The sequence below is a fragment of the Phyllosticta capitalensis genome, assembly GCF_038381095.1.
Source record: "Phyllosticta capitalensis strain CBS 128856 chromosome Unknown BKA78scaffold_5, whole genome shotgun sequence".
NCBI lineage: Eukaryota > Fungi > Ascomycota > Dothideomycetes > Botryosphaeriales > Phyllostictaceae > Phyllosticta > Phyllosticta capitalensis.
Genome location: NW_027117443.1, coordinates 1,352,441 through 1,379,058, shown reverse-complemented (window position 1 = coordinate 1,379,058; position 26,618 = coordinate 1,352,441). Strand labels below are relative to the sequence as shown.

The following is a 26,618-nucleotide window of genomic DNA, read 5'->3' as shown; positions in this document are numbered from 1 at the left end:
TATACGTGCAAGGGTAGAAAATATAGCTCTCAGTAAATGACTCAAAAGGCTTTGAATGCCTTCACTCCTGTATTGATGCTCTGTATGTCATGATAATGCTGCTCGTAGAAGTCACAAGCGTGAAGATGTCCACAATGTATGTTCCCGCAGTTACTCTCAACTGATCAAATTGTCTATTTTCAAGCAACATGCTAGAGATTCCGACAGGCATCGGACCTCTAAGTTTGTAACCCCGTAGCCGCATTCCAGCCCCTACACCTCCATATACCATCATCCATCCCTCCTTTCATCCTGAAGCAGCGGCGTCTGTTCACTGGCTACATGGACCTGTGAGATGTCAGCATTTCGCACCACGAGACTGAGACTGAACTTCTTACCCCATTTCCAGTCACGCCCTTTTGCAGCTTTCTGTCCCTGAACCAGAACCAAATTCCCATAGCCAAAAGGACTCCTTGCAAGCACCCCGTCACAATGTAAACACCCCAAGCGCTCCAGCCGGATGGACCCAACCTGACAGCGAGACTAGTAGCCCAGACAAAGCTACCCGGAGTCTGAATCAACATCATGGGAATGCTCAAGCTGTAAACGTGCTGAAGTCTCCAAGTGGTCCATATTTGCGGAAGATACTGGATCGACGCGAGGCACGTCGCCATTATGCCGAGGATATTTGCCCAAAGCTGCAGTTTTTCGGGAAAGCGGCCGAGCAAGATGACGGAAACGAGGAACACCACGAGAAAGTGTACAATCGAAATCACAACCACGCCGAGAGCTTGTCGGATGGTATACGGAGAGCGATTTTCGTCTTCGGGGCTACTTTCGACAGCCGTCGTTTGATCTCGTGGAAAGAAGACCAAGAAGAGCAGCATTCTGCTCGCTGGGTAAGCTTCCATGTCTTTCCGGGTTGGAGTCGAGAGGCTCTTACATCAAGAAAAAGCAGCTCCATTGCACGCCAACTTGCGCAATCCCCAAAAGTGCAGCAGCGCAGGGGAATCCGCCTATCTCATCACAACAGCCAATGTCCGATCGACTTTTGGGTAGGACAAGGATGTTTGCGATAGCAGAGGTGCCAGACGTAGTTCCTAGCAAAACGAACCATGGCGACAGGCCCTCAGACGAACGACGGAGGATAATCTTGGCATGCTGGGGAAGGTAGGACACGAGAATGCCGAGGAGAATGAAGCTAGACAAAGCTGTGTCGTTAGACAGGACACCAAGGTGTTGAGCGCGGCGCGTACATGGAGAGGCCAAAGTTTCCGAGATTCGGGTGCGCCAAAGGCTTGCACTCGTCGCTAATAGCTTCCCATGAGTCCATGGTGGCGATTTGGAACGGATGGAAGCTGATCAGGCAAAACAGAGGAAGGTTGTCATGATGCAAACGCGAGCGCGAGACGAGGAGAGGAAGGGTGGCTGGTGACTTCAGACGAGAGACTCATGCACTGCGTCACTAGTTTGGCGCATGACTCAGTAGCACCCGTGGGGTAGAGGCAGCGAACCGCGAGCCGTGGATTTGGAATTTGCAACGCCGCCCTCTCACCTCGCACATGCCCGCAATGTCTTCCTTGGAGTCGTTGCAGGCTCTGCCAGATGGTACTCCTGATCCTTTGGCAGACTTTAGACACTGCTGACATTCTTCAGAGCTTTTAGGCCTCTGGCACACGTCGCGCGTGCCTGTTTTGGTTGTCGCATTCACCGTTCTATTCCTCCTTCGCTTGGTTCAATACCTGCGCACGCCGAATCGCCAGAAGCTCTCCGCCACCCCCATCCCAGGTTCTCCGAGTCGCAAGGTTGAGGACATTGCTGCAAAATGGATTGAAACGGAGACGGTGCCTCATCTCTCTGAAAAATCGTCCAAATCGCTGGAGGATGACCACGTCGAAGATATTACAATAGCGAAGCCATCATTGGCACGTACCAAAGGACCCAAAAAAGTTGTCGGAAATAAACTACCCAAGCCCACCCGCAGACCAGCGCCGACTTTCGATCCAGCGCAAGAGAAAGTTCAGCCTCTTGTCTTCTTTGCGACCCTTGGAGGAACGACAGAGGCTGCCGCGAAGAAATTGGTTGACGAACTCGGCGCCTGGATCGATGCTTCTGACGCAGAACATCGCATTTTGAAGCCTGAAATTCACGATCTTTCGGAAATCGATTTCGACGACTTCTTCATCTCAGCGCCGAAGGGCAAAAATGTCAAATATTTCTACTTTGTTGTAATCCCGACGTACTACATCGACACTTGCCTGGACAATTTTCTCGAGCACCTTCAGGAGACTCATCATGACTTCCGGATCGACACCGCTCCCTTGTCGGGAATTCTTGGTTATTCAGTATTCAGCTTTGGCGACAAGGAGGGCTGGCCCACAGAAGAGGAGGGCTTCTGCAACCAAGGAAAAGACGTGGACAAATGGTTGGCAAGATTGACGGACAGAAAGAGGGCTTTCCCACTTGGCACAGGTGATGTGCAAAGCGATGCTCAAGAACGCTTCAAAGAATGGAGATTGGGCGTGCAGGAAGTCTTGCTTGACATTTCCGCAGGCAAAGGTCTTGGAGAGGGCGTTCCCGGTAGTGGAGATCCCATGGAAAGTGATGAAGAAGACCTCGAAGATGAAGACGGTGAGGAACAGTCGCAGTCACGCAAGCCCAAAAAGTCAAAGAAATCGACACTGGATGACGTCGAGGATCTGGGACGTATGGTTCAAAAGGATTCCAGCGAGGAGAACTCCAGCCCGGACTCGGAGCCAATGGAGGTGGACTTTACCACCTACAGCAAGAAGCCTAAGGCCGCCGAAACCTCTGCACCGAAGGAAATGGTCCCAAGTTCGTCGCCAACATACGCAGCTTTGACAAAACAAGGATACACGATTGTAGGCTCTCACTCTGGAGTCAAGATCTGCCGATGGACCAAGTCAGCCCTTCGCGGTCGGGGATCTTGCTACAAGTACTCCTTCTATGGCATCAGGTCTCATCTTTGCATGGAAACGACACCCTCTCTTTCCTGCAGCAACAAATGCGTGTTTTGCTGGAGACATGGAACAAACCCGGTTGGAACCACTTGGCGCTGGGTGGTTGATCCTCCGGAGAAGATCTTTGATGGTGTCACTCAAGGCCACTACAAAAAGATCAAAATGATGCGTGGTGTTCCTGGTGTCCGCGCGGAACGGTTCGCGGAGGCCATGCGCATTCGACACTGCGCCCTCAGTCTGGTTGGCGAGCCAATTTTCTACCCCTACATCAACGAGTTCACCGATCTCTTGCACAAAGACCACATTTCCTCTTTCCTTGTTTGCAACGCGCAGCACCCGGCTCAACTCGCAACTTTGAAGCCTGTCACACAACTTTACGTATCCATCGACGCGTCGAACAAGGAGAGCTTGCGAAAGGTTGATCGTCCTTTGAACAGAGACTTCTGGGAGCGGTTCTGCGCTTGCCTTGACATCCTTCGTGAGAAGAGAAACCGCCAGCGCACCGTTTTCCGCCTGACTCTGGTCAAGGGCTTCAACATGGCGGACGAGATTCGAGGGTACGCCGATTTGGTAGAGAGGGGCTTACCGGGCTTTGTTGAAATCAAGGGCGTGACCTACTGTGGAACTTCAACGAGCGCGTCGGCTGGACTTACCATGCAGAATGTACCGTTCTACGAGGAAGTCCAAGAATTTGTGACGTCTCTCAACGAGGAGCTGGCAAGACGCGGCCTCGAGTACGGCATCGCTGCAGAACATGCACACAGCTGCTGCATCCTGCTCGCTAGCACGAGATTTAGGAAGCAGGTCGACGGAGAGTGGAAGTGGTGCACGTTGATCGACTACGACCGCTTCTTCGAGCTGTTGGAATCCGGAAGGGAGTTTTCGCCAGAGGAATATATGGGCGAGCCCACCCCTGAATGGGCGCTTTGGGGCAATGGAGGATTCAACCCAGAAGACGAGAGGCACTTTAGGAAGGGGAAGAAGGAAAAAGCACAGTTGGACGCGGGAGACGCCAAACCTGTCATCGAAATATAGCGGCCTAGAAACAGCCAAAAGTAAATTTTCAAAAAAAGCAATTAAAATATCCACAAAATCAGAGACCGCATTGGTTGTTTTCGTTTTCGCTGCAGCGCGTGTGTATGTACGGTAGCTCTGAGCTGGCACTACGGTGGAGCCAGGACCCATGCACCTCCGGCTTCTCCCCCGCAACACACGGAAGTCGCGTCAGGCAAGTCAGCGCGTCACCAGACCCGACCTACCACACCAGCGCTTTGCTTGTCCTATTTGCCATGTCTCGCCCCGTCCCCGTCCTGTCTGGCCTGTAGAGGCCAAATGTGTCGCTTCGAGCTCTTCAATACCGCCGTCCGATTTTTGCAGAAGCGAGTCTACAGCTCGCCCACTTACTCCTTCTAGTAAGAACCGCGCTACTGCTAGCCATTGGTTACACCCGCGTCGACATTCCACGCCTCTGACTTGCTTGCTCGCAGTGAGGCCGAACCTGAACTCCCTGCTCCGCGACCATGCTCCACGAAATCCTCCTTTCTCTCTCGGGTCATCCCTCCCCGCTCTTCGAGAGTCCCGCGAACCAGAAGACGGAAAGCCCCAGCAATCCCGCCGTAAACACGTCCACATTCCCTCTGCTATCCCCGCCAGAAGCAGAACTTCTCAAGTCTGTCGCGCATTTGGCTGAGCTACATCGCGCGACCCGCAAACATGCCTCGCGAATCGCGTCATCCCACGAGTCGACAATCTGCAGAGCGGTAGCCACTGCAATTGTGTCGACGCATTTGGCGCGTTTTCAACAAAAGATTTTGGAAGTTGAGGATCGCATATTGAAGCAAGATGCCAGTATAGTGGGGGCCTACAACATTGTGCCGCTTGCTGGCATTGTGGCCGAATTCGACGAGTGGACTCGGCGCATGGAGTGGTTCTGGAATCTGGCCAATTTCATGCTTCCAACTGGTACCTCGGACAAGTCGAAGAGCAAGGATTCCAGCAGATTCCTCAGCGCAAGTTTGATAGACAAGCTCAGACAGGAAGCCCAGACAGGATATCCGGACATCGAGGCCGTCGCATTGGACCTGAGCAAAGTGGCAGAAACCGCCTGGCTCCGACAATTGAGCACTTGGGTGCTGTACGGGAAGCTCCCAACCCATGGCTCCGAGGACTTTTTTATTTCACAGATGCGAGATGACGATGGCGCAGTAGGCTATGTCACGGACAGCAGGATGCTGCCGAAATTCGTCTCGGCCAGGACAGCCAGCTCAATATTGTTCATTGGGCGTTCATTGGATCAAATTCGTAGTCGTGGTTCGACAGTTGTGGCATCAGATGCTCCTGCATTGTCAGAACACGAACTTCTTACTATCCATCTTCAACACCTCTCCAGCCTCCAAGTGCCTTTGTCGTCAGCCGCGCTATCCGAGGCCATATCAGAAATTCGACTATCACTCTCTAGAAATATGCTCCAGCAGCTGCTGCCACTCCCCAAGATCCTGCAGATGTTGTCTCTAATGCAAGAATTCTTCCTTCTCGGCCGCGGGGAGTTTTCAGTGGCCCTGGTAGAGCACTCAGAGGACCAAATGCAATCACGTCAAAAGAACCCGAAGCAGAGCAAGCCTGGCCGTGGAGTTCAAGGCATGTTGATCAAGGAAGCCGAAGTCTCGACTGTCTTGGCACGAACATGGGCTGCTTTGACTGCGCTGATTGACGATGAGGAAATGATGGACGAAAACCTGGATCTTGCTAGAAGCCTGGTGAACCTTTCCATGTCGAAACCTACGTCAACTCGGCCTCCGACTCCGGGGCGAGCTAGAGAAGCTGCGGATGCGTTACCGAAACTTTCTAATGTCGCCTTCAACGACCTCTTGCTATCCGTTCCCACCACTCTTACTCTTGATATTTCGCCGCCCTTGGATCTCTTCCTCACACAATCCGAGGTCGACATTTACTCGTCAATTAATGCTTATCTACTGGCAATTCGCCGGGCACATCTTCGCCTCACGGCACTTTGGCGGGAGAGTAACCTCAGACGAGAGCATCCGACACCTTTTGGACCTCCCACAAGCAACAAACCATTTGGACAAAACATGCTGAAGACGAGAAGAGCAAGATCTAATGCCCGAACGGTCAAGATGCGCAAGGTCTGGGCCACATGCGGTGCTGCAGTCTTTCTGCTTTCCGAATTCGGCGCATACTTCGAGGGCGAAATCGTCCAAGAGTCATGGAAGCACTTTCGTCAATGGATCGTAGGTGGAAACTCGGAGCAATCACAGTCTCGAGAGGGTGGTACAGATGGACTGCGCTCGCGGCTATCTCAGAGCTCTCTCCCAAGCCAAGCAAACATATCTCACGGTCAGCAACGAAACCAGCCGCCAAGCTCTTTCCAGCAGTCACAGCATGTCGAACAGGAGCCCAGCGTCCCGCACGACCCCGAAATCCTGGCCAAAGCCCATCGCCTATTCCTGTCCTGCCTCTCCCACAGCATCCTCCTCACAGACGTGCCCTATACGCACGCGCTGCGCTCGCTGCTGACGCACATCGACGAGCTCATCGCCTTTCTGTCGCGGCTGCGCGTCATCCAAGCCAACCTGGACCTCGAGACCGACTCGGGCGTCGTCGACGCGCTGGCCAACTACGAGGACGAGGAGCGCGACGTGCTGCTCGAGCTGGACCGCAGCCGCAAGCGCGTCGACGCCGACCTGCGCGGCCTCGTCGCGCGGCTCCGCGAGCTGGACAAGGAACGGGTCGGTTGGGGCACCTTTGGTAGCGTCGGCAGTGTGGAGACCATGGATGGCTCTGGCGCGTTTGAGCCGTGGAGGGGCGGTGGTGTTGATCGCTTGCTCATGAAATTGGATTTTGGCAGTGGCGTCGAGGGCCAGGAGGAGGATGACGATGACGAGGCGTTGTTGCCGGCTTAGTTGGAGATGCGTCAGGTTGGCATGAATACCCGTTGAACATTTGATTCGGTATTGTCAGTCTTCATTCCATCAGAGCATGTTTGGGACCATGTTGGACTTTCAAGGAAGTCAACCACAGGGCTGCTCTTTGTAGTCATTCTCCAGGACATCAAAATTCTCAGTAACCAGTCTTTTGGCCAGTCGAGTGCTTCCCGTGTGCTTCGATGTGTGCTTCGATTTGGAACTCAGTTCTGCAGTTGTCATTTCTTTAGCTGCCCACCATGAAAGTGGCACATGAGACGCGTGTCAAAGTCTCCACACCATCAATGATACAGACTTGGAACCAAAGTCACTCGTGTCCGCAAACAATACTTGAGATCGTTCGCGCATACAAACTACAAAGCCCTAATTTTTTTTTTTTTTTTTTTCAGAATTTCCTAAGAGCATCTTTCGGAAACCGAAGGCATCCTGTGAACATCTCCCTTCCACAAAAACTTGAATCCCAAACTCAATGAACGACCTAGAATACAGAGGCAAAATCTGAAAAGACGCGCCGAGCAACAAGAGCCCTGAATTAATGAATGATGGCTGCCTCAGTCTCCCCTCACAGCTAGACACACCGAGTACAACCATGACGTCTCCTAAACAACCCGCTTCGAAGGTTAGACTGAACGATTTCTCTACTCTCCACCACATCAAGGTCTCTTGAAAAGGATGCTCAAGCCCGAGCGCCGTACACTGCCACTGCTACTGCCGCTCGCGAAACTTGCAGTTTCCGCGCTATTGTCGGCCTGTCCCTCCGATGCACCACTTCCAGCAGACGGCCCACCAGAGACTGTAGAGGTAGTCCCCGTCGATTTCGGCCAGCGTTGGACGATTGGGCCCTCGTCAATCTGGGTCTCGGATCCCTCGCTCTGGTTGGCAGGTTCTGGCGGCGGTGGAGGCGGAGAGGGCACAGGTGGCACCGGGGAGGCTGGTCCAGGCGGCGAAGTTGACGGGAAAGCCGCTGTGGAGGTGTCTGGCTTCGCGAGCTGTGGTGGACCTTCGGCTATAGCCGATGCCTCCTTTCGAATTTCAGCGGGCGAGGGCGCCTTTGGAGAATCAGAAACCGACGATGAAGTAGACGGGAACGCAGAAGTGGCCGTCTCGGGTTTCTCAAGCTGCGGTGCTTTGGCTGACACGCATGTAGTCGTCGTTGGAACTGGGTCGGACGAAGTGACTTTGGGCCTTTTCATCTTGTCAGAAAGGCGGCGTATCATTGAAGATACTGGTCCCGAGGCGGATGACGACAGCTTGGGTTGCTGTGCATCGCCGACTGTGTTCTGCGGGACTGGAGGTATTGGAATCGATTTGGGCTTGCTGATTTTGTCTGACAAGCGCCTCATGAGTGACTGCGACGACGGGCTCCTGGGACTCTTTGGACTTTTGGGGATTTGAGGGCCCCGAAGGCTTTCAGGAGAATTGCCTTTTTGACCCGATTCTGACGGTTCGCCAGCTGTGCTTGACGACGCACCTGGCATAGGGTCATGGGAGCCTGACTTCCTCTGGTTGGCTTTGTCAGACAAGTGGCGTACGATTGATGATACTTTCCCTTTAGGACTTTTTGGGGCATTTGTTTTCGAAGACGTGGTCACGTCGGTCGATCGCTCCTCAGTATCTGGCGCGTTCCCTGCGGCCGTTCCCTCGCTGCCCTGAGTTTCCGAGTCCGGCTGATTCATGTTCTGGGGTAGATGCTCGACAAATTTTCCGGCCACAGGCTTTTTGATGTTGGAGTTCTGACGGAATTCTTCGCTGACAGGATTCTTGCCAGGGGGAAAGTAGTTCTTGGAAGCAGGTCCCCAATAGTATGCGCTGTCGGGTCTGTTCGGGTCCGTATTGGTCGTTGCGTCCTCATGGCCGACCGCTGGAGATTCTTTGGCCTCATCTTTTTCCGTCTCTGTGATAGCCTCTTTGCCCTTTTGCTCACCGGTGGAGTGTCCCTCGCCAAAATCCTTCTCTGGGAGCGTGCCGGTCGTGTTTACTTCGTTTCCGGTCATAGAAGAGTCTTTTCGGGCATCTGTATCCGAGCCTACGGCGTTTGATTTACGAATCCATGGCCACGAGAACTCCGAGTACTCCGATTTTCCAGTCTTTGAACTCTGCTCTTCATTTTCGGCACCTCCTCGCATCTGCGCACAATCGCATCCAAGGAGCTTCTGTGGATCATTAGACCTGCCGACTTCGATGAGCCCCTGGGAATTGTCCGTCTCATCGCCTTTGTAGTCCCAAATGTAACCCTCAAAGAGAGAGCGATTGATGAGGGAAGGGCCGACATCGTAATATGGGCCCTGCTCTTCTATCTCCCACTTCCACGCTGCAACCGCTGCTCTGGTAACAGCCCGTAGGCAGGCGGTCCTCCTTTCCCTTCTTTTAGCTTCCGCCTTTGGTGACTCTCCCTGCACCAGCATGAAACGGTCCTCCTCCTCTTCAATCTCATCCACCTCTTCGAAACATGACTCAATGTACTACACGAGGCCCAATTGAATCAACTCAATCATTTTGGCTCTGTCGAGAGAATAGAGTCGGGCGTTTACGCGTGACTGTGCCAATGCGAGTCGGTACCAAGCTGCCTTTATCGCCATGTCGTCGGATGCCATCGCACGGCCAAGGTCCAGCCGCTTGCGATACTTTTTGCGCTTATTCTTAGCACCTCCTCGTACGCATCGGTCTTGGATCTGTGCTTCAATGCACATGGGACAAAGACCAATGTACTGTACTTCAGCATTGGGCATCATGTTGTGCGGCCAGCATGGCTCCGGAGGATTGGTCGGAGTCGGCTGCTTTGGGCGATAACGAGTATCATACTTGTGAGGATAGGCTGGGTTGGACTCTGGTTGTTGAGTCTGAAGGTAATCGGATCTTCTGGCCCCGGAATTGAGCGAAGAATTTTGACTTGGTCGAACAGATGAGGCTCCGTTCTGAATTGAGGCACCATGCTTCCTTATGGCAAGCTCGCATAGTGCCAATGTTGGACCCTGGCAGTGCTCGCAAGACTTGTATCTGCCGACGATGTAGTGGCACATGTTTGTTGATGCCGTTGCTGTCAGATTCACAGGCGGTTGCGTCCTTGTTTGAATTGAAACTGGTGACCAGAGGTTACTGTAGATTTTGCTTCTTCTGTATGCGTAGTGATGGTAAAATGCCAGATGCGGCGGCGAAAGATGATAGTTCAAGTAGCTTAATGATTGAGAATGGCGTGGTGATGTCAAGGGTAGCGTTGAATGAAGAGATGTCCGGAGTCCCCCAAAGATTGAGGGGCGGTCCGATGACTTCCTCGTCAGGAGGGAAGGCGCGACCAAAACCAGGCGGAGGTTGCTGTTGCTGCGAGAGGTCGGGGTCATAGCAATTGCCTCTTTTCTCAGGCGGGGACGTGTCTGCTTGACAGTTTCTAAGACGACGCCAACGGCCAAACCAATGGACCTCCCCGTCTCCCTAAGGAAAGCTGAAAATGGAAAGTGAAGACTTCCGATTTACACAGACATGAGATCCGTAGGATCATCCTCCCCGCAGAAAGTCATCTCTTGACGAAGAGAGCTGCTGCCAAACTTCAACAAAAATTCAAGCAGAACTCAACTGAAATCGCAGCTGTAAGACATGAGATTTTGGCTGTTTACATCACGCCAAAATTCGATGATCGGAGAGAATGAACAATTTGATAATCACTCCTCTAAACATGACATATGCTGAGTACTAAATGAGGTGGCGGAGAAAGCAAAATCAAAATGCCCGCCCAGACGCTTTCTCGCAAGTACTCCATAGTCTTACCCACTCATTGTGCGCATAACGCTGTTTGTTGGGCTCTTCCAGTTTCTCGAGCAATCGCTGATCAATTCTCAAGATGCATCGTTGAGTAGCTTTCGCCACCTCTCCGCTGAGCGAAACCGCAGGATTCTCAAAATCACGTTGTGCCATGCACTCTCTCACCGATTCGATGCATTGCACTACAGTCCCCAATTTGGCCATTGCGTTGAGGAAAAATGCGTACATGTCTGCCGAGCGTGGGAGCATGTGTAGTGGTATAGTCCTCCAAATGTGTATCAGGCGTTCTGCATCTTCCAGCCGGGCATAGGTTTCGAGCAGGAGGAAGAAGGTGTCGAAGTGGAGTTCCATCGAAGTTCTCTCGACAATTTGGAGTAGAGAGCTCCGCACCGCCTGGTCCCAGTCGGCGCGTCTCCTGAGTTGGGTGTCAGATTTTACTACACCAGATGCCTTGTTGCATGGCAAAGAGAAGGAATCGTGGAGCGTCACAAAGATCTTTTCCGTCAGAGTATGATGCGCACTTTGCTCCATTATGGAAAGCACTCGCGCGAAACCTTTGAGGCGTTGTTGTCGAATCGGGCCAAAAACATCGTCAAACTTGGGATTCCCCAGGGTACGCAAAGCTGCGAGAAGCACATCTTCAGATATCGGGAATCCCGATACCTGCATTTCTCTCAAGATGCCGAGGATATGGTCAACTGAGTCGGCACGCCCTGTAGTGAAGGCGGCAACGTATACCTTGAACATGGCGAGACAAAAGTCTTTGTCTAGGCCGTGTAGGGGAATATGGCCGAAGAAATTTTTCAAAAATGGCGATAGGGATTTGGAATCCGGAACAATGCCTTTGGAGAATACAGACTTTCGTTCTCCAAAAGACATGGACTCCAGATCTTTTAACATTTGGTCTAAGACGCGCTTCTTTTCAGCACTCGGCTTATTATCCATGTACTCTTGATCTTCCCGGATAAGGTTCGATGCGAAAATGTCGTCCGGCAAGCCAGAGCTCCAATCCAAGGTGCTCATCGACTTTCTCCATATTCTGACCTGATCATCAGTCCGTGAACTTGTTCCGACTCTTCTAGATGCAATCGTACCGCTGAAGTTGGGCCTAACAAGTGTATGGAGCCCTCTTGATTGATTTGGCGATTTTGGGTGGCTGGTGAGGGTCTGATCCGCGAGAACGGCGCCATTGGGATTCTGCTCCGGGGTAGACTGTTCTTCTTCCGAAACCTCTCCTGCCTTCAATGCTTCTTTCGTCCTGCGGTCGGTCTTCAAGACGCCATTCCAGAGCCCTTCAAGATCAAGTTCTACTCTTTTCTCCTCTGTGAACATCTGGAAGACAACATGCACGCCTCGAACCTCTTCCCGGAATCCTACAAAGCCTTCTCGTTGTGGGGTTGAAAGAGGCGCAGAAGCCGCGGCCTCGACCGATCCCGCGTTGACACATATCCAGTCCGTTCGAATCCCATCATCGGCAGCGAGACTGGTCGGTGAGGCACCCGCAGCTGAAAGCATCCGCATTTTCTTTGCCTTCCGTCTGAGCTTGAGCTTGAGCTCATTTCTTCCAAGGAGGCCATCGGCATGCGCTCGAAGTTTGTACTGGCTGCGCAGCCATCTACAAAGCCTGTCTGCAGCGACGTGAAGGTGCTTTTCGCTCCGGGCAGTGCCAAAGAGCATGATCAAGTTGGCGCCAAGTGCAGGTGGAGGATCGAGCTCTCGAAGGTCCAATAATGTAATGTCATCCAGGCCAAGTTCCACGGACGCGTGCTGAAGGAGTGTTTCCAGCATGGGAGGAGGGTGTTCGGGCAGCTCTGGAAGCTTTTGTCGTTGTGCCAGAGGAGACTCGTCCACAGCTCTTTGAGGCGCGTCGACCTGGAGGTACCATGGGACTGAAGGATCCGTTGCATTAGACTCGAGAATCTGCTCGTCGGACTCGATCGCTTTCTGAGGATCTTGGGGGATGTTATCGGAGAATCGCGCGGGGTTAGAACTGAAGGTCCTCTGGTGGCGATGGGCGCGTATGAACGATCGTGCGGGCGAGTCTCGTGGAGACCACTCGAAGCCGGAGAGAGAGGCAAAGGAGCGAAGGACGTTGACACGGCAGCCGTTGCACCCAAAACGGGCGGAAATGGCTCTAGTCGCCGCCATTGGGGCTGTAGGAGGACTCGAAGTCGAAATCGAAGGTCGAGGTTTGCGCGTGGGACGACGATGGCAGAGTGGAGATGGTCAATTGATCTGCGTGGCCCGGCAGCGACTTTGCGCACCGCCCGATAGCGATAGCAGATTCTGCCGTTCGCCGCCGCCGCCGCCTGCGTGCTGCTTAACAATTATTTCTCCCGCCGCTGTCACATCCCTCTCTTCTGCAACTTCCACCTTCTACTGAGATACCCCTCTTTTCCATGCTTGCGAAGCCATGGATCTCGACTCCGGCTCGATTTCTATTCAACCGGGCCAGCAGGCAGCGGCTACCATTCTCTGCTGCAACTGTGGCGCTCCGATAGATGGCACACAATCGGCCGGCGCACTTTGCTATGACTGCATCAAGCTTACAGTTGACATTTCCGAGGGCATACAAAGAGAGGCCACACTCCACACCTGTAGAGACTGCGACAGGTAGGCCGTCCTTGTCATTCCTCTTAACCAAGCGGAAGACTAACGCCGCACAGATGGATGTCGCCGCCAGCATCGTGGGTTGTCGCCCAACCAGAATCTCGCGAACTTCTTGCGCTGTGTCTGCGCAAACTCCGAGGTCTCCAAAAAGTCCGCATCATCGACGCCAGTTTCATCTGGACCGAGCCTCATTCCAGGAGGGTAAAAGTCAAAATCACGATTCAGCAAGAGGCTTTCCAAAATACCATTCTCCAGCAGACATTCGAAGTCGAATATGTCGTGGCAAATCAACAGTGCCCGGACTGCGCCAAGAGTTATACACACAACACCTGGAGAGCTGTGGTCCAAGTAAGACAAAAGGTTGCGCACAAGCGAACTTTTCTGTTCCTTGAACAGCTCATCTTGAAGCACTCCGCCCACCGGGACACGATCAACATCAAGGAAGTTCATGAGGGTATCGACTTTTTCTTCGCCGCCAGGAACCATGCCGAGAAGTTTGTCGACTTCCTCAAGTCTGTTGTACCGGTCTTTAGCAAAAAGTCCCAGGAACTGATCTCGATGGATATCCACACTTCGACCAAGTCCTACAAATTTTCTTTCTCCGTGGAGATTGTTCCAATCTGTAAGGATGACCTCGTAGTGCTTCCGATTAAGATTGCAAAGCAACTGGGCAACATCGCCCCCATGACAGTTTGCAACAAGGTCGGTACTGCGGTGCAGGTTCTCGATCCTCAGACGCTCCAAACCGCAGATATCAGCCCTGAAGTTTTCTGGCGGGCGCCTTTCACACCCCTTGCCGACGTCACCGAACTTGTCGAGTTCATCGTGCTCGACATTGAACCCCTTGGACCTGTCAAGGGTCGATACGTCCTGGCCGAAGCTACGGTTGCGCGCGCTTCGGACATGGGATCCAGTGACCAGACCTACTTCACAAGGACCCACCTCGGTAGCTTGCTCAACGTTGGAGACTCCGTTCTGGGATACCATTTGGAAGGGACCAACTTCAACAACGAACTCTTCGATAAACTTGCAGAGAGCAAACAATACTCGGCCCAGATTCCAGACGTAATGCTCATCAAGAAGCACTACGAGCGCAAGAAGAAGAACAAGCGCAACTGGAAGGTCAAGCGCATGGCGAAGGAGGAATCCGAAATGTTGCCACGCAAGCAGGACCAGGAGCGCCTCGAGCGCGACTTTGAAATGTTCTTGCGCGACGTCGAAGAAGACGACGAGTTCAGGGCAGGCATGCACCTTTACAAGAACCAGCAAAGCGCAATGCCAAGTAACCCCGACGAGATGGACGAAGATTCGGATGGAGATGACGACCAAGGCATCCAGATTCCGATGGACCAGCTCGTGGAGGAGCTGGAGGAGATGAACATGGATGATATGTAAGCCTGGAAAATAGCTCGGTCTGGCAGGTCAATCGATTCGGGTCTGGCGTTGGGGTTGACAGCATCGAAACTGGAGTTTGGGTGAATCGGACGCCCGAGTGGCAACGCGAGCTTCTACGGCATTTGACTTTGCATCGCCATTGAATAAAACATCAACTGTCTCTGACGTATTTCGCGCGAGCTAATCCAATGAGATATGAGTGAAGTCTGACAATGGCTCACAATATAACAGAACTAGATCAAGCCTACTCACTCATCTAGGAGATCAGAGTAGATTGGGAGTGGAACGGCCCTTTGGAATGTCTACATATCTATAGGAACCTTCTATGAGACTACGCCTTTGGACGATTACATGACACTGTTGTTACCAGTTTCAGTTGCCGTATCTCAATCCAATGCCGAATACAGCTTTTGTTTTCTACTCGCGACCGGTGCGCCTTCAGGTTCCTGTTCCGCATCCGACTCGGGTTCTGGCTCCGGAGCGAGCATCATCATCGCCTTCGGACTCGCCATCACTTTCGCATCCTTGTCATCTGATTTCGAGGTGTGGCTAGCTTCTTCCGCATTCTCCGCTTCTGCTACATGCTGCTCAGGCTCCTTTCCTACGCTTTCTTTCTCAACTGTTGATTCGACGGCCTGCGGAGCCGCAGAAGCACCCGCCTTGTCGAGTTGAGTGCCGGGACGCGGAGGCTTTGGAGGCGGCGACTCCTCGTCTGCTTGCTTTGCGCCTTCGCCTACTGGCTTGCGGCGGATGATGCTGAGCGGCCGGCTGCCTGGAAGTGACTGCGAACTCCTCTTGTCCTCGGTACTTGGGCGGCTATCGAGATGGAGTTGCTCCATGGAGGGCATTTGGATCGACTTGCGGCCCTCCTGGTTTGGGCTTTCCAAACCTGCTTTCTTCTCCATCTCCTTCGCCTCTTTGTCGACCACTTCTTTCATGGCGGCGTCGCGGTCTCCGCTGTCGCCGCTGGTGTTCTCCATCTTATCATGCACTTCCTTCTCGCTTTGCTCCTTCGCCTCTTGATCCTTCTTCTCCATGACGTGCAGCTCGCTTTCCTGCCGGGCGATTTCGGCGTCGTCAAGCTCTTCCATGCCAATCTTTTGGAGGATGGCGCCAGTGAGGAAGCGGTACTTGAGATGGCCGTCTACAATCGAGCTCACGTCGACGTTTTCGATGCCGTTGACTCCCTGCACTGCTTGCAGTCCCGCGACGCCGAATTGGATGCTGCTTGTGCGGTACAAGAAGCCCAGAATGTGGTCGCTTTCGCTGTACACGTTGACGACGCGGCCGGCCACCACGGCTCTCACCTTTCTCCACGCGGCTGCGTCGCTTGGTGTCGGTGCTCCCATCAACACCACGCTCTCTACCAATCCAAACGCCTTGCGTCTTGCCAGATTTTGCAGAGCAGCAAAGATCACTCGCGCTCCCAGCGAATATCCAATCAACGTGACTGGTCGCTCTCCCTGAGCTTTGTTGATCAACGCATCCGCGAGCACAGCACCTGCCTTGTCGCTGCGAGACTTTGCAACACTGAAAGGATTATCGACGATTTTGGCCACGCGGAGCAGCATCAGGGGCCACAGGCCAGCAGCCAGGCTGCCCAGCACCGTGCGCTTGACGATTTCGTACTTGGCGTAGTTCCACGCGGCCGACTTGAGCACGTCGGACAGGCTCTGCCCCAGCCGCAGCAGCGCCTGCACCTCCCAGCGCAGCGCAAACGTCTCGAGCGACGGCGCCAGGACCGCCCATGGCCGCACAATGTCGTTGGTGTCGGATAGCCACCCGGAAATCGCAATGGCGACGCGCAGCCGGTGGCCGCCGTCGGGTGGTGCCGACTGCGATACTCCTCGCAGTCTGCGCTGGCGCTCGTACGGACTCTCTTCCTCGCGCGCCTCGCGCACTGGGAGGAAGCGGAAGTCCGTCACTTCCTGAGCATAGCGGTCCATCATCTTGCCCGTAATGCGGCCACCATAGGCGCCGAATAGCCCTCCAACGAGCACGCTGCTGCCAGCCAGTCCGCCCAGCAGGCCGCCCACGGCCGTTGCGCCCAATCCGAGCCCGCCGACTACCGTTCCCACTCCGGCTGCAAGCAGAGGAGCAGCCAGTCCGCCGGTCACGCCGATGAGGGCGGCGCCAGCGACGGTCGCGATGCCGACTTTCCATTTGCGCGACTTGGAGTTGGTTGACGCGGCACGCGACGTTTCTTCGTCGGCCGAGAGGTGCTTGACGCCGGTCAGAAGAGCGGTTGCAACCGCAGTTTCGCGGTCGACGAGGGCTGAAGCCGGGAGTGCGAGCGACGACGTGAGGTGCAAGAGGAGCAGGCGTGAATGAGATGGGTAGTTTTCGAGGGACAGCAGGAGAAGCAGCACAGAATGGAGGAGTAGCGTGCGTGATTCGACGGTCAAAGCGGTCAGTGTTGTCGATATGGGCGGGGGCAAGGGGCTCGGGGAGTCTTCGCCAGATGAGGTTTCGAGCGAAGACGGAAGAGATTCTTTTGAGAGCGAGGCTCGTTTACGTGCTTCTTTTGCCTGCCGAACTGCTTCGGATGTGACCTGCAGTACTTCTCCTAATCTTTGCAGGACGCTGACGCGCCAGGAATTGACAAAGCTGATTGCTGCGCGGTGCAGTTCTTGCACCTCCGGGGTAGCCAGTTCTTTCTTGATCTTCTCGATATGCGCGACATTAGACTCCGGAGCCTTGGTGGGTTTTGGGCTCTGCGGTTGCTCTTGCTGAGCCGAATCTTGTTCTTTTGACTCTTCGCTCTGAGACGAGTTGGTGATTTGAGAGGGTTCAGGAACTTGGAATGCAGCGTTGAGGTCTTTGCGTATGACGTCGGTGCAGAGCACTACAAGCAGGGCGAACTCGGTCTTGAGTTCTGGTGTGTTGAGAATGGTATCCAAAGATGCCTCACTGGACTCGCTCTTGTGGTCTGATGAAGAGCCCTTGTCTTTGAAGACTTTGGAAAACATGGCGCAATGATGATGATATCATGGAGAGGCGGATTTCAGGAGAGATGGGACTCGACAAGGGCCGCACAAAACGGTTGGAGAAACCAGAAAAGAAACGCGGACGGCAAATGACTTGAACAAAACGTTTCATCCACGACGTGACTGCAGGAGGAATGACGAGACTGCAGACGGCACGGAGATGCGGACGATGGACGTCAAGTCCGTTTACCACGGACCTTCAGCGGCGCCGTAGAAACGCAGAGGGTGAGCCGCTTACCTCAGGCTGTCTGGACCAGCCGTCAGTCTCAACCACGCGACAGTGGCAGACAATAACTCCGAGACGGCGAATCAAAGAGTTTTGAAGCGTACGTCTGGTTGCGTCAAGGTACGGTGTCGATGGAAGAGATGCGGCCTGATTCCTGACCAACCAGAAAACCTGTGGGGAATGCTTTGGCGGAGCGTCTTTGTGGCCGCCAGAGTGACAAATGTCGCCATGACCAAGTCTTGATATAAAAGCGTCTGTATAGCTCGTGCGTCTGTCAAAAGTGTCAAACTAAGCCACTTGAGAGTCCACGATGCAATGCCGATACCTCCACGGATACCGACAAGAGGCTTGCTGACATTGGGACGTCGAGGGAGCCGGCCACTACTTTTGATCCTACGTTGGTCCGCAACGCGCATTCCAATCATCGAAACGGCAATATCAGCATGGCGTGCGGAGACTAATTTCCAAGCAACGCCGATATTTTGCTGTAGAGCTAGTACCGAGGACGTGGGCTGTCAAAAGTGCTACGTTGCCTCAGCCTTGGAGGAGAAAGATTGGGATCCCAGTCGCCGCAGATTTCGGCCCCAGGACCCAGCATACACGGCATGTACGGATACAGGATGAGACGAGCCGGATAGGTGATCAGACTGCGTGGCCTTGAAAGTCGCAGAAAATAGGTGTAGGTGCCAAATGACTGCAGCACATGAACGTGGACGGGCGACACGAGGGAGTCAGCGAAGCAGCGTGGAAAGTCGAAGCCTGCTGACAACAGAACGAATCTCATGGAAATGCGGCTTATCGATGCTCCATGATGATGCTTATGCAAATGGGCAAATTTTGACTTTGGCAGCCGACGCGCTAAGGTAGGTCCTCTTTGCTGCTCCATGTACAGCAGTACGTACATGCCCAAAACCATCTGTTTCGTCCAGCGCGTCGCATCCTGGGACGTCGACACCACCTCACCTCTTGCATCTTCAAGCTGCTTCGTCCGGTCTCCATCCGGATCTCGTGCAGAATCCCATCGCATCGCCTCGCACCGTGCCGACGGCCTTTTGCAGCGTCAACAAAGATTCCCGTAACCGCGTTGTTTGTTCGGCATCTCCCGCGCGCCGACGGGACGAACAGGTCCAACCTCCTACATCACCGCCGGGGCAGCCTCAATTTTCTGCCTCTGCTCCATTGACGCGCCCTCTCCCTCCCCCAACACCTCTTTCCTGCTCCGGACTCCAGGCCTTCGATTTCTCTCGGCCCGGATCCTTCTCCTCTCGGCTGCCCTGATCCACCGCCTTCTCCGTGTTTCTCGCCGCCCTGCGCAAAGCTTGTGCCTGCCGTTGGAGCTACTGCAGCTCCACAGGTAGGCCGCTCTTCTTCACGACGGCGTCAATCAAGAAGCGGAAGCTCTCCCAGGACCCTCCTCTGGACCACGAACCCTCAGAGCCTGCCTCGACCTCTACTGCCAACGACCGGCACCGAACCCCAGACCCGCCGCGCCTCTCTTCGCCCCCTCCCTCCGTCGGCAGTCGCGCCTCTGCCTCGCCGCCACGCTTTATACCCCCATACCTGCGCAACGAGGTCCTGGAACCTGTCGTCGAGTCCGACGGTTCTCCCTGCGAGAACACTGCCAGCGGCGCAAGCTCCCCCAGCGAGGCCTACGCAGGTTTGAGCCTGGAGTCCAAGCCTGGCAACCGGCGCGGCTCGCCAGCTGGCTCAGAACAGACGCAGTTGAGGACCGTCACTTCTGCTGAAGCCGCGCAGTCCCACCCTCGCCCCTCGGTTGCGCCGTCCCCATCTCGCCGCTCGGTCTCGCCCGCGAAGCGCTCAGCAACGGAAATGGCAGGCGAGAACGATAGCAGGGAACAAATGGAGGCTGAAAACGGTATCACGAGGGGCACTTCGGTCGACATGTTGAGGGAAGAGCAAAACAAGGAAAGCGGTAGCGTTGGTAGCTCCGAAACGACGTCGACGTCTGTCAACGAGTCCAACACGGCGAGCACCACTGCGACGAGCGACGCGGCTCAATCTCCTCAGCCCTCGAAAGAGCAACCGGCAACGTCCAAGTCCATAGATGAGCAGGTCAGCCAGATATGGGCGCTTCACCAAAAGGAGATCCAGGAAGGCCAGAAGGGCTACATTGTGAGCATGTGGTGGCTGTCAAGAGTCCTTGCTCGGTCATCGAATGACCACTTTGCGGGGTTGCCATTTGACAAGTCACGGCTAGAGGGCGAAATCGGCCCCATCAACAATGATAATATATTGGATGAAGGTACGGGGATCCTACACCTGACTAAGTTGGTGGTACAGCGCGCTGACCTTAGTTTGCAGATGCTTCTGCCTGGGAGCAGGATCACATCAACGAGGATCAGGGCCAATTGTTTGTACCCATCAAGCCGGGTCTCCAGTTCGGCGAAGATTTCGAAGTCTTCCCGGAGGAGGCCTGGAACCTGATGGTATCCTGGTACGGCGTTAAACCCGGCAGCCCTCCTATCATCCGCTACGCGAATGACACTGCACCACCTGGCTCCAACTCGTCGAATGTGCAGTATGAACTATACCCGCCCTTCTTCACGATCCGCAAACTGGTCAACAGCAGCGAGACCACAACGAGTCCAACTCAGCGGTCGACTGCCATCAGACTGCAATCGAGCCGTAGTGAGAAATTTCAAGACTTTCTCAAGCGCGCCAAGGAAGCGGCCGGTATTCCAATCTCCAACAAGGTCCAAATCTGGAGGGTGTTGGAGCCCGCGCAGCCCACGACTTCTGCAACCAAGGAGAGCGAAAAGCCTGGTGTGCTTACCCCCGCCACATCTCGGAGTGTCTCCCCTGCGCGGACAACACCAACGCCTTTTCTCATCGATGCTAAGACGTTCTCCTCCATGGCCGAAGGGACTGAAAGGGAAATGGTAGAACACAAGGATGAGACCAACAACCCCAAGTACAACGGCAAAGCCAAGATGGATTTGGTTGGTCTAAGCCAAAGCCAAACTTTGATTTTTGAGGAATGGGTTGGAGGACCCGCGGGGGGCGAATTTTTATCCGACAATGTCCGCAAACAGGCACAGAAGCATGGCGCTTCCCTCAGCGCCGGCCGCAATGCCATTGACCAGAAAACGGACAGCGGTCGTAGCAGCCCGGCCCCCGGTGGCCCAATGACCAGAGGTCGTACAAAGAATGGAAAAACCCGCGGCACAGTCGGCCTCTCAAACCTCGGTAATACCTGTTACATGAACTCTGCACTGCAGTGCATTAGGAGTGTGGAGGAGCTGACTGCCTATTTCCTGCGTGAGTATTCCCAAAACTTAGAACGTCGTTCCAGGCCCTGACTAGTTTCAGAAAACAAGTACAAGGAGGAATTGAACGCCGACAATCCGCTTGGATACAACGGATCAATTGCCAAAGCCTACGCTGGACTTCTTGCAGCTATCTACGAGGAGTCGACCTCTTCGTCCTTTTCACCCAAAAACTTCAAGTATGCTCTGGGTAGGGCTCAGCCCATGTTCTCCGGCTATGGCCAACAGGACTCGCAAGAGTTTTTGAGTTTTCTCCTCGACGGTCTCCACGAGGACCTGAACCGGATTCGTAAAAAGCCCTACATTGAAAACCCCGACTCCGATGACAACACACACAAGGATCCCGAGGCTATCAAGGCCTTGGGTGAGAGGTACCGTCAACTGCACAAGGCTCGCAACGACTCTATTGCCATGGATTTGTTCAACGGATTTTACAAAAACACCATGGTCTGTCCAGATTGCGACAAGGTGTCCATCACCTTTGATCCTTACTCTGCCTTGACCCTGCAGCTTCCGATCGAAAAGAACTGGCAGCACACTGTCTACTTTGTCCCATTGCGCGGGCACCCTGTCAAGATTGACGTCGAGATCGATCCGAACAGACCAATGAAGGCCTTGAAGGAGTTTGTCGCTGCTCGTATCCCCGGTCTTGACCCCAAGCGCACCATGGTGTCTGAAATCTACTCGCACAAGTTTTTCAAGCACTTTGATGACAAGACGGCAATCGTGGAACAAAACATTGGCGAAAAGGACGACATTGTCGTCTACGAAGTCGATGACGAACCAACAAACTACCCTCCGCCCAAAAAGGCTTCCAGAGCACGGTCGTCAATCATTCCCGATGATGAAGACATCCCTGACTCTTCGTCGCCCATGGCTGATCGCATGCTTGTTCCCGTGTTCCATCGCACTAGGAGTACGAGGAACAATCACGAAAAATGGAACTTGACGCTGTGGCCTTCGCACATCCTGCTTCGCCGCGACGAGGCCAAGGATTATGACGAAATTCTTCGAAAGGTGCTAGGCAGAGTTGCAAACATGACCACCAGAGACATTTTTGCCGAGGAGGACTCAAGCTCCCAAATTTTCGGCACACGTACCGGCTCCGACACGGTCATGACTACAGAGGAAGATGCGTCGTCGGTCACTGACCCTCGCGTCAAGGCGAGCTCGGTCGAGGGCGACGAGAGCATCGTTGACGTCTCGATGACCGAGGCTCCCGAAACTGGAAAGGAAACCAACGAAGACGTCACGATGCACGAGCAGACTCCTGAGACTTCTGTTCTGCAGTCAGGAACATTCATTGGGCCTGGCCTTAGAAGGTTGTTCTCCCTCAAGTACCTCAAACCCGGTGACGGTATTGTGCCAACTGGATGGAGCGGGCTCGATAGTCGAGAACCGTCGACGATCGAGTCTCGTATGCCAATGTCGCAGAGTCGGAGGTCTTCAATTCAATCCGACGCCAGCCAGGAAAGCAAGTCTAGTTCAGGCGGCCCGCGTGATGATTCACCCGAGAGCGAGGAAACAGAGGATGCTGCGCAGTCCTCCTACCAGGCCGATATTTTTGACGCCGCTCAGAGCGAGGAGGAGTCGTTAGCGCCCATGAACAGCCGACACATGAACAGAAAGAAGCATGCGCAAAAAAACCAAGCCAGGCGCGGCGGCAAAGGCAGGAAAGGCCGAAACAACAAGACGTATGGGCGCAAGGAGAGGAGACTCGGAGGCAACAGCAGGGCAGGATCTGAACCTCCTGTTTCCGAGCCCGATGGTGACCCCATGCTCGTTCGCCTCGGCGAAGTCATCGTAGTGGACTGGGAGCCTGAAAGCTTCGAGGCCCTGTTTGGAGGAATGATGAGCGATCAGAACGACATGCGCGGTGTCGACTCGCTCAACAACGCAATCACACTCGAAGACCCGGATCTCATGGCCAAGAGAAGGACGCGTGCTGCGAAGAGGAAATCGGGCATCACTCTCGAGGACTGCTTCGAGGAGACGGCAAAGACTGAAATCCTGTCCGAGGAGAATGCGTGGTACTGCGATCGGTGCAAAGAACATCGCCGAGCCAGCAAAACTCTCGAGATCTGGACTGCCCCAGACATTCTGGTGGTGCATCTCAAGCGTTTCGGTGCCAACCGGACTTTTAGGGATAAGCTTGACATCCTTGTCGATTTCCCCATTGAAGGGTTAGACATCTCCAAGCGTGTCGGCTTGGGCGAGGGCAAATCGCTTGTCTACGATCTCTTTGCTGTCGACAACCACTTTGGCGGTCTTGGAGGGGGTCACTACACGGCCGTGGCTAAGAATTTTTTCGACCAGCAGTGGTATGACTACAATGGTAAGTTTCGGAGCGCACCTATTGAACGACTCAATCTCACACTGGACAGATTCCATGGTCTCGAAGAAGAGCCCTTCGAACATTGTTAATAGCAGCGCATACCTCCTCTTCTACCGACGCCGTCAAGAGGCCCCTTTAGGACCCCCTTACCTGCAGGAAATCGTACGGCAAGCCTACGCTCCCGAATCTGATCCCTCCGACTCGGACACGGGAAACGGGAGGCGCCTCGGCGATATCTCCCCCCTTGGGTCGCCGAGCGCTGGCAACGAAGTAGGAGCTGGTCGCCTGGTGGGGGCAGGGGCAGCTGGTTCGGCTGGGGCAGTGGTGACGACGACCAGTCTAGCTAACGCCGACGACAATGATAATGGCTACGATGATCTGCCCGCGTACGAAGACGCGACCAACGAGGACGAGGGCGTCAGCATGGCTGCGAACTGGGGCTTCCTGCACCAGGGAGGGTTCGACCGCCCCGGCAACAACAGCGACGACGCCAACTCGGACGCGGCGACGGGCGGCGCGGGCAGCACCGACGTCAACGACGGCGACTTTGACGACGACCGCAAGTTCGACGACTTTGGCGCCGAGGAGAGCGAAATGGATGATAACACGGCGGCCCTTGACCGTCGCTTTGGCCGCGGCTCCCCGGTCGAGCTGGACGAGGGCTACGCGGCTGCTGCCGCCGCCGGTGGTCCGCAGGGCGGCGTCGTCCAAATCCCTGCGCATCAGTCGGTCGAGTTCCAAGACGACGACGACGACGATGAGGTGACTGAGATTAGTCCGTCTTCTTCTTCCTGATGAAGCACATTGTGGACTAGAGAGCTAACGTGTTTTTGGAGTTTTGTGATGCGCGGTAAGGCATGCGATGGACACGGTTGGGGGATAAGTCGTTGGAGAGAGCGGATGGGAATGAGAGTGGCAATGGGGTCGGGTGTGGATAGACCAGCAGGTGGCCGTCGTTGGTTGTCATGACGTTTTGAACGACGTTTACGGATGGGACGAAAGGTGATTGATCGGACATCAAGGCACGGCATGGGATGGGATGGGAGACGGACTTGGTGGTAGATGCCCCACTGTACGATGATGGACAGACAGCAGCAGCAACAGTGACGGCGGCGGCGGCGGTCGTGCGTGCGCGCAAGCATGCGGATAGATAGACCGTTTGTTTGCCCCAACCAACCGGATGGAGAAGCCGTCGTCGAACAATACACACGAATCGAAAAAAAGATGGGTAAAGACGAGAAGGAAGAAGACGGGGTTGGTTGGTTGTTGTTCGTTGTTTGTATTTCTTGGGGGCGGGGGGCGCCGCAAGGAAACATCAAACAGCATTGTTGATCGCGTGGTCTGCTGGTATGGTCGTTATTCATTTGGTTCCATCACCCTCACCCTCATCCATCATCGGGTCATCCTCATGGTCGTTCGTCGTCATTTTGTCGTCTGTTTGAATCATCACATTTAACTTTTGCCGCGGATCATTTTGTGCTTGTGGGGAAGGGGGATTTCGGTTTTCGTTGTGAGAGGGCATCTGATGGAGACAAGGAGCGAGCGGGCTGGAGCTCGCTCGTAACCGCGGATGGGAATTTGGTTGCTTGGGGTTGACTGGACGGATTCATTGATTGAGCTGCTCTGGCTTGGTTTGGTTGCGACTCACTCATACATTGATTTGACTGATATTGAGCCGAGAGAGGAAGAGGAAGAAAGAGAGAGAGAGAGAGGGGGGGGGGGGGAGGAAGAGGGGAGGGAGAGGCTCTTGCATACCACCACACATAATAAGCACATGTAAAACTTGTTCCCGTCGCCACTTTGGGTCACTACCGTCATCGTTGTCATTGTTCGTTGGATTAGTGATTGTTCATGTGGCCATCTACATGTCGACTTTTCCACTTTCTTTTTCCGCTGTAGTTGCATTGTGGTTTGTCAAAAGGGCATCTTGCGCCAAGCCATGTTATTTTCATGTCACTTGGCGAGTTTGGTCTGGCTTCCGCCTCAAACCGCGCGCGTGTGAGTAACCGCAGACAGCGGCGTTTTCCCCGCCTGTTCATTCCGACCCGTTTTGTGGAGGTAGATGGGCAGCAGGGCATCAAAGAGATTCGTAAGGCTTGATGCGTATTCCAGAAAGCAAAGGCATTGCGCTTGTCGATGAGTCAGTCGAACTTGGAAGATACTTGACAATGAGCGCGAGAAAGGTGAGAAACTCTTGGTGAAAGACGAAAAGCAACCGGACTGTAACTGGCAGCTTTGGGTATGAAAACGACAGAGGCGGCACAGACGGACGGGACGGTGAGACAGACACCTGAGGACAACACGGTGCCATGTGGATAATTGCGTGGGGTATCAACGAGACCAAACAAAGACAGACGAGAGGGCAGTAATAATATGGTGGATGAATGGTTAAAGGGAAGACGGCGGCGGCGGCGGCGAACCGGGCGAGACAGGGCTGGGCAGGCAAGCTCGCAAGGTAGGGCGGCGGCGCGCGGGGCGGGAGGGAGGAAGGGAGGGAGGGAGGGAGGGAGGGACGGGACGTGCGCAAGTATGGGTAGGTGGGCGCGGAGGCTGAGGATGATGATGACGGGCGGACGGGGGAGCTGGAGGGCAGGTTTGGTGAGATGAGATGAGAACTCGTAATTGGCAAGTCGGTGGGTGACTTTTTGGTTTGTCTAGAGAGATGGAGGGGGAGTGGGGTTTGCATGTTTTTGGATGCTGCGGAAGTGCTCATGGTATATCGCAGTCTCCTCGCAGCGGAGAAGCGCGGGGGGCGATGTAGAAAATACGAAAGACGGCACACATAGTAGATGAGCGAGAGAGATTTAGATACAGTACTTATTGGCCATGTTTGTTCTTGAAAAGAATGGGTGCGTGGGAAATGTAGCAGATGAGTGACAGGTAAAGACAAGTTGACAAGGCCAGTGAAGCCCGATGGGAAAAGAGAACTGATGGCATGGCGGCAGGTGGTCGAACTGAGTCGAGGGACAGTAGCACAGCACAGCCCGTGGGTGGCTGAGACCTCGGCCTGCGGCTCAGCTGGGTATCAACAGACAAACGGCCATGTGTGGGGGAACCCAGGACAGCGGATGGCCGTCAAGTCGAACAGCGCGCATACGAAGCGCGAGCGGCGACGGCGGTC

The 26,618-nt window shown here is 54.3% G+C and overlaps 8 protein-coding genes across 8 annotated transcripts; 4 read left to right on the top strand and 4 right to left on the bottom strand.

Annotated features, from left to right (window-relative positions):
* Positions 1-26: 26 nt before the first annotated feature.
* Positions 27-1,393, bottom strand: BKA78DRAFT_314408 (uncharacterized protein). The gene is made up of 3 exons (XM_066888466.1): positions 1,236-1,393; positions 923-1,180; positions 27-867 (listed from the first exon to the last, which is right to left on the bottom strand). Exons 1-3 carry the CDS (start codon positions 1,310-1,312, stop codon positions 318-320), a joined length of 885 nt encoding a protein of 294 aa, XP_066744380.1. The 5' UTR covers positions 1,313-1,393; the 3' UTR covers positions 27-317.
* Positions 1,394-1,520: 127 nt separating this feature from the next.
* Positions 1,521-4,047, top strand: BKA78DRAFT_314406 (wyosine base formation). The gene is made up of 2 exons (XM_066888465.1): positions 1,521-1,587; positions 1,636-4,047. The coding sequence occupies exons 1-2, from the start codon at positions 1,542-1,544 to the stop codon at positions 3,993-3,995; spliced, it is 2,406 nt and encodes an 801-aa protein (XP_066744379.1). The 5' UTR covers positions 1,521-1,541; the 3' UTR covers positions 3,996-4,047.
* Positions 4,048-4,217: 170 nt separating this feature from the next.
* Positions 4,218-7,194, top strand: BKA78DRAFT_314403 (Spc98 family protein). The gene has a single exon (XM_066888464.1). It carries the CDS (start codon positions 4,481-4,483, stop codon positions 6,878-6,880), a length of 2,400 nt encoding a protein of 799 aa, XP_066744378.1. The 5' UTR covers positions 4,218-4,480; the 3' UTR covers positions 6,881-7,194.
* A 360-nt stretch (positions 7,195-7,554) lies between these two features.
* On the bottom strand, positions 7,555-10,239 carry BKA78DRAFT_295610 (uncharacterized protein; the record flags this gene model as incomplete). Its single annotated transcript, XM_066886506.1, has 2 exons — positions 7,555-9,363; positions 9,433-10,239. The coding sequence occupies 2 exons, from the start codon at positions 10,237-10,239 to the stop codon at positions 7,555-7,557; spliced, it is 2,616 nt and encodes an 871-aa protein (XP_066744377.1).
* Positions 10,240-10,427: 188 nt separating this feature from the next.
* BKA78DRAFT_136046 (uncharacterized protein) lies at positions 10,428-12,880 on the bottom strand. The gene has a single exon (XM_066882680.1). The coding sequence runs from the start codon at positions 12,803-12,805 to the stop codon at positions 10,616-10,618; it is 2,190 nt and encodes a 729-aa protein (XP_066744376.1). The 5' UTR covers positions 12,806-12,880; the 3' UTR covers positions 10,428-10,615.
* A 190-nt stretch (positions 12,881-13,070) lies between these two features.
* Positions 13,071-14,662, top strand: BKA78DRAFT_251711 (NMD3 family-domain-containing protein; the record flags this gene model as incomplete). Its single annotated transcript, XM_066884677.1, has 2 exons — positions 13,071-13,270; positions 13,324-14,662. The coding sequence occupies 2 exons, from the start codon at positions 13,071-13,073 to the stop codon at positions 14,660-14,662; spliced, it is 1,539 nt and encodes a 512-aa protein (XP_066744375.1).
* Positions 14,663-15,660: 998 nt separating this feature from the next.
* BKA78DRAFT_230512 (uncharacterized protein) lies at positions 15,661-17,592 on the bottom strand (the record flags this gene model as incomplete). The annotated part of the gene is made up of 1 exon (XM_066883765.1): positions 15,661-17,592. A coding segment is annotated over one exon (1,932 nt), but the record flags the coding sequence as incomplete, so codon positions are not given.
* Positions 17,593-18,565: 973 nt separating this feature from the next.
* On the top strand, positions 18,566-24,292 carry BKA78DRAFT_295606 (uncharacterized protein; the record flags this gene model as incomplete). The annotated part of the gene is made up of 7 exons (XM_066886505.1): positions 18,566-18,738; positions 18,768-18,950; positions 19,106-19,229; positions 19,283-20,138; positions 20,198-21,154; positions 21,200-23,497; positions 23,547-24,292. 7 exons carry the CDS (start codon positions 18,566-18,568, stop codon positions 24,290-24,292), a joined length of 5,337 nt encoding a protein of 1,778 aa, XP_066744373.1.
* Between the last annotated feature and the right edge of the window lie 2,326 nt (positions 24,293-26,618).

Coding starts and splice junctions, on each gene's coding strand:
- BKA78DRAFT_136046 (XM_066882680.1), bottom strand. CDS start 12,805: ATGGCGGCGACTAGAGCCATTTCCGCCCGTTTTGGGTGCAACGGCTGC.
- BKA78DRAFT_314403 (XM_066888464.1), top strand. CDS start 4,481: ATGCTCCACGAAATCCTCCTTTCTCTCTCGGGTCATCCCTCCCCGCTC.
- BKA78DRAFT_314406 (XM_066888465.1), top strand. CDS start 1,542: ATGCCCGCAATGTCTTCCTTGGAGTCGTTGCAGGCTCTGCCAGATG. Junction 1,588..1,635: donor GTTGCAGGCTCTGCCAGATG/GTACTCCTGATC, acceptor GACATTCTTCAG/AGCTTTTAGGCCTCTGGCAC.
- BKA78DRAFT_314408 (XM_066888466.1), bottom strand. CDS start 1,312: ATGGACTCATGGGAAGCTATTAGCGACGAGTGCAAGCCTTTGGCGCAC. Junction 1,181..1,235: donor GGAAACTTTGGCCTCTCCAT/GTACGCGCCGCG, acceptor AGCTTTGTCTAG/CTTCATTCTCCTCGGCATTC. Junction 868..922: donor TGGAGCTGCTTTTTCTTGAT/GTAAGAGCCTCT, acceptor CCCAGCGAGCAG/AATGCTGCTCTTCTTGGTCT.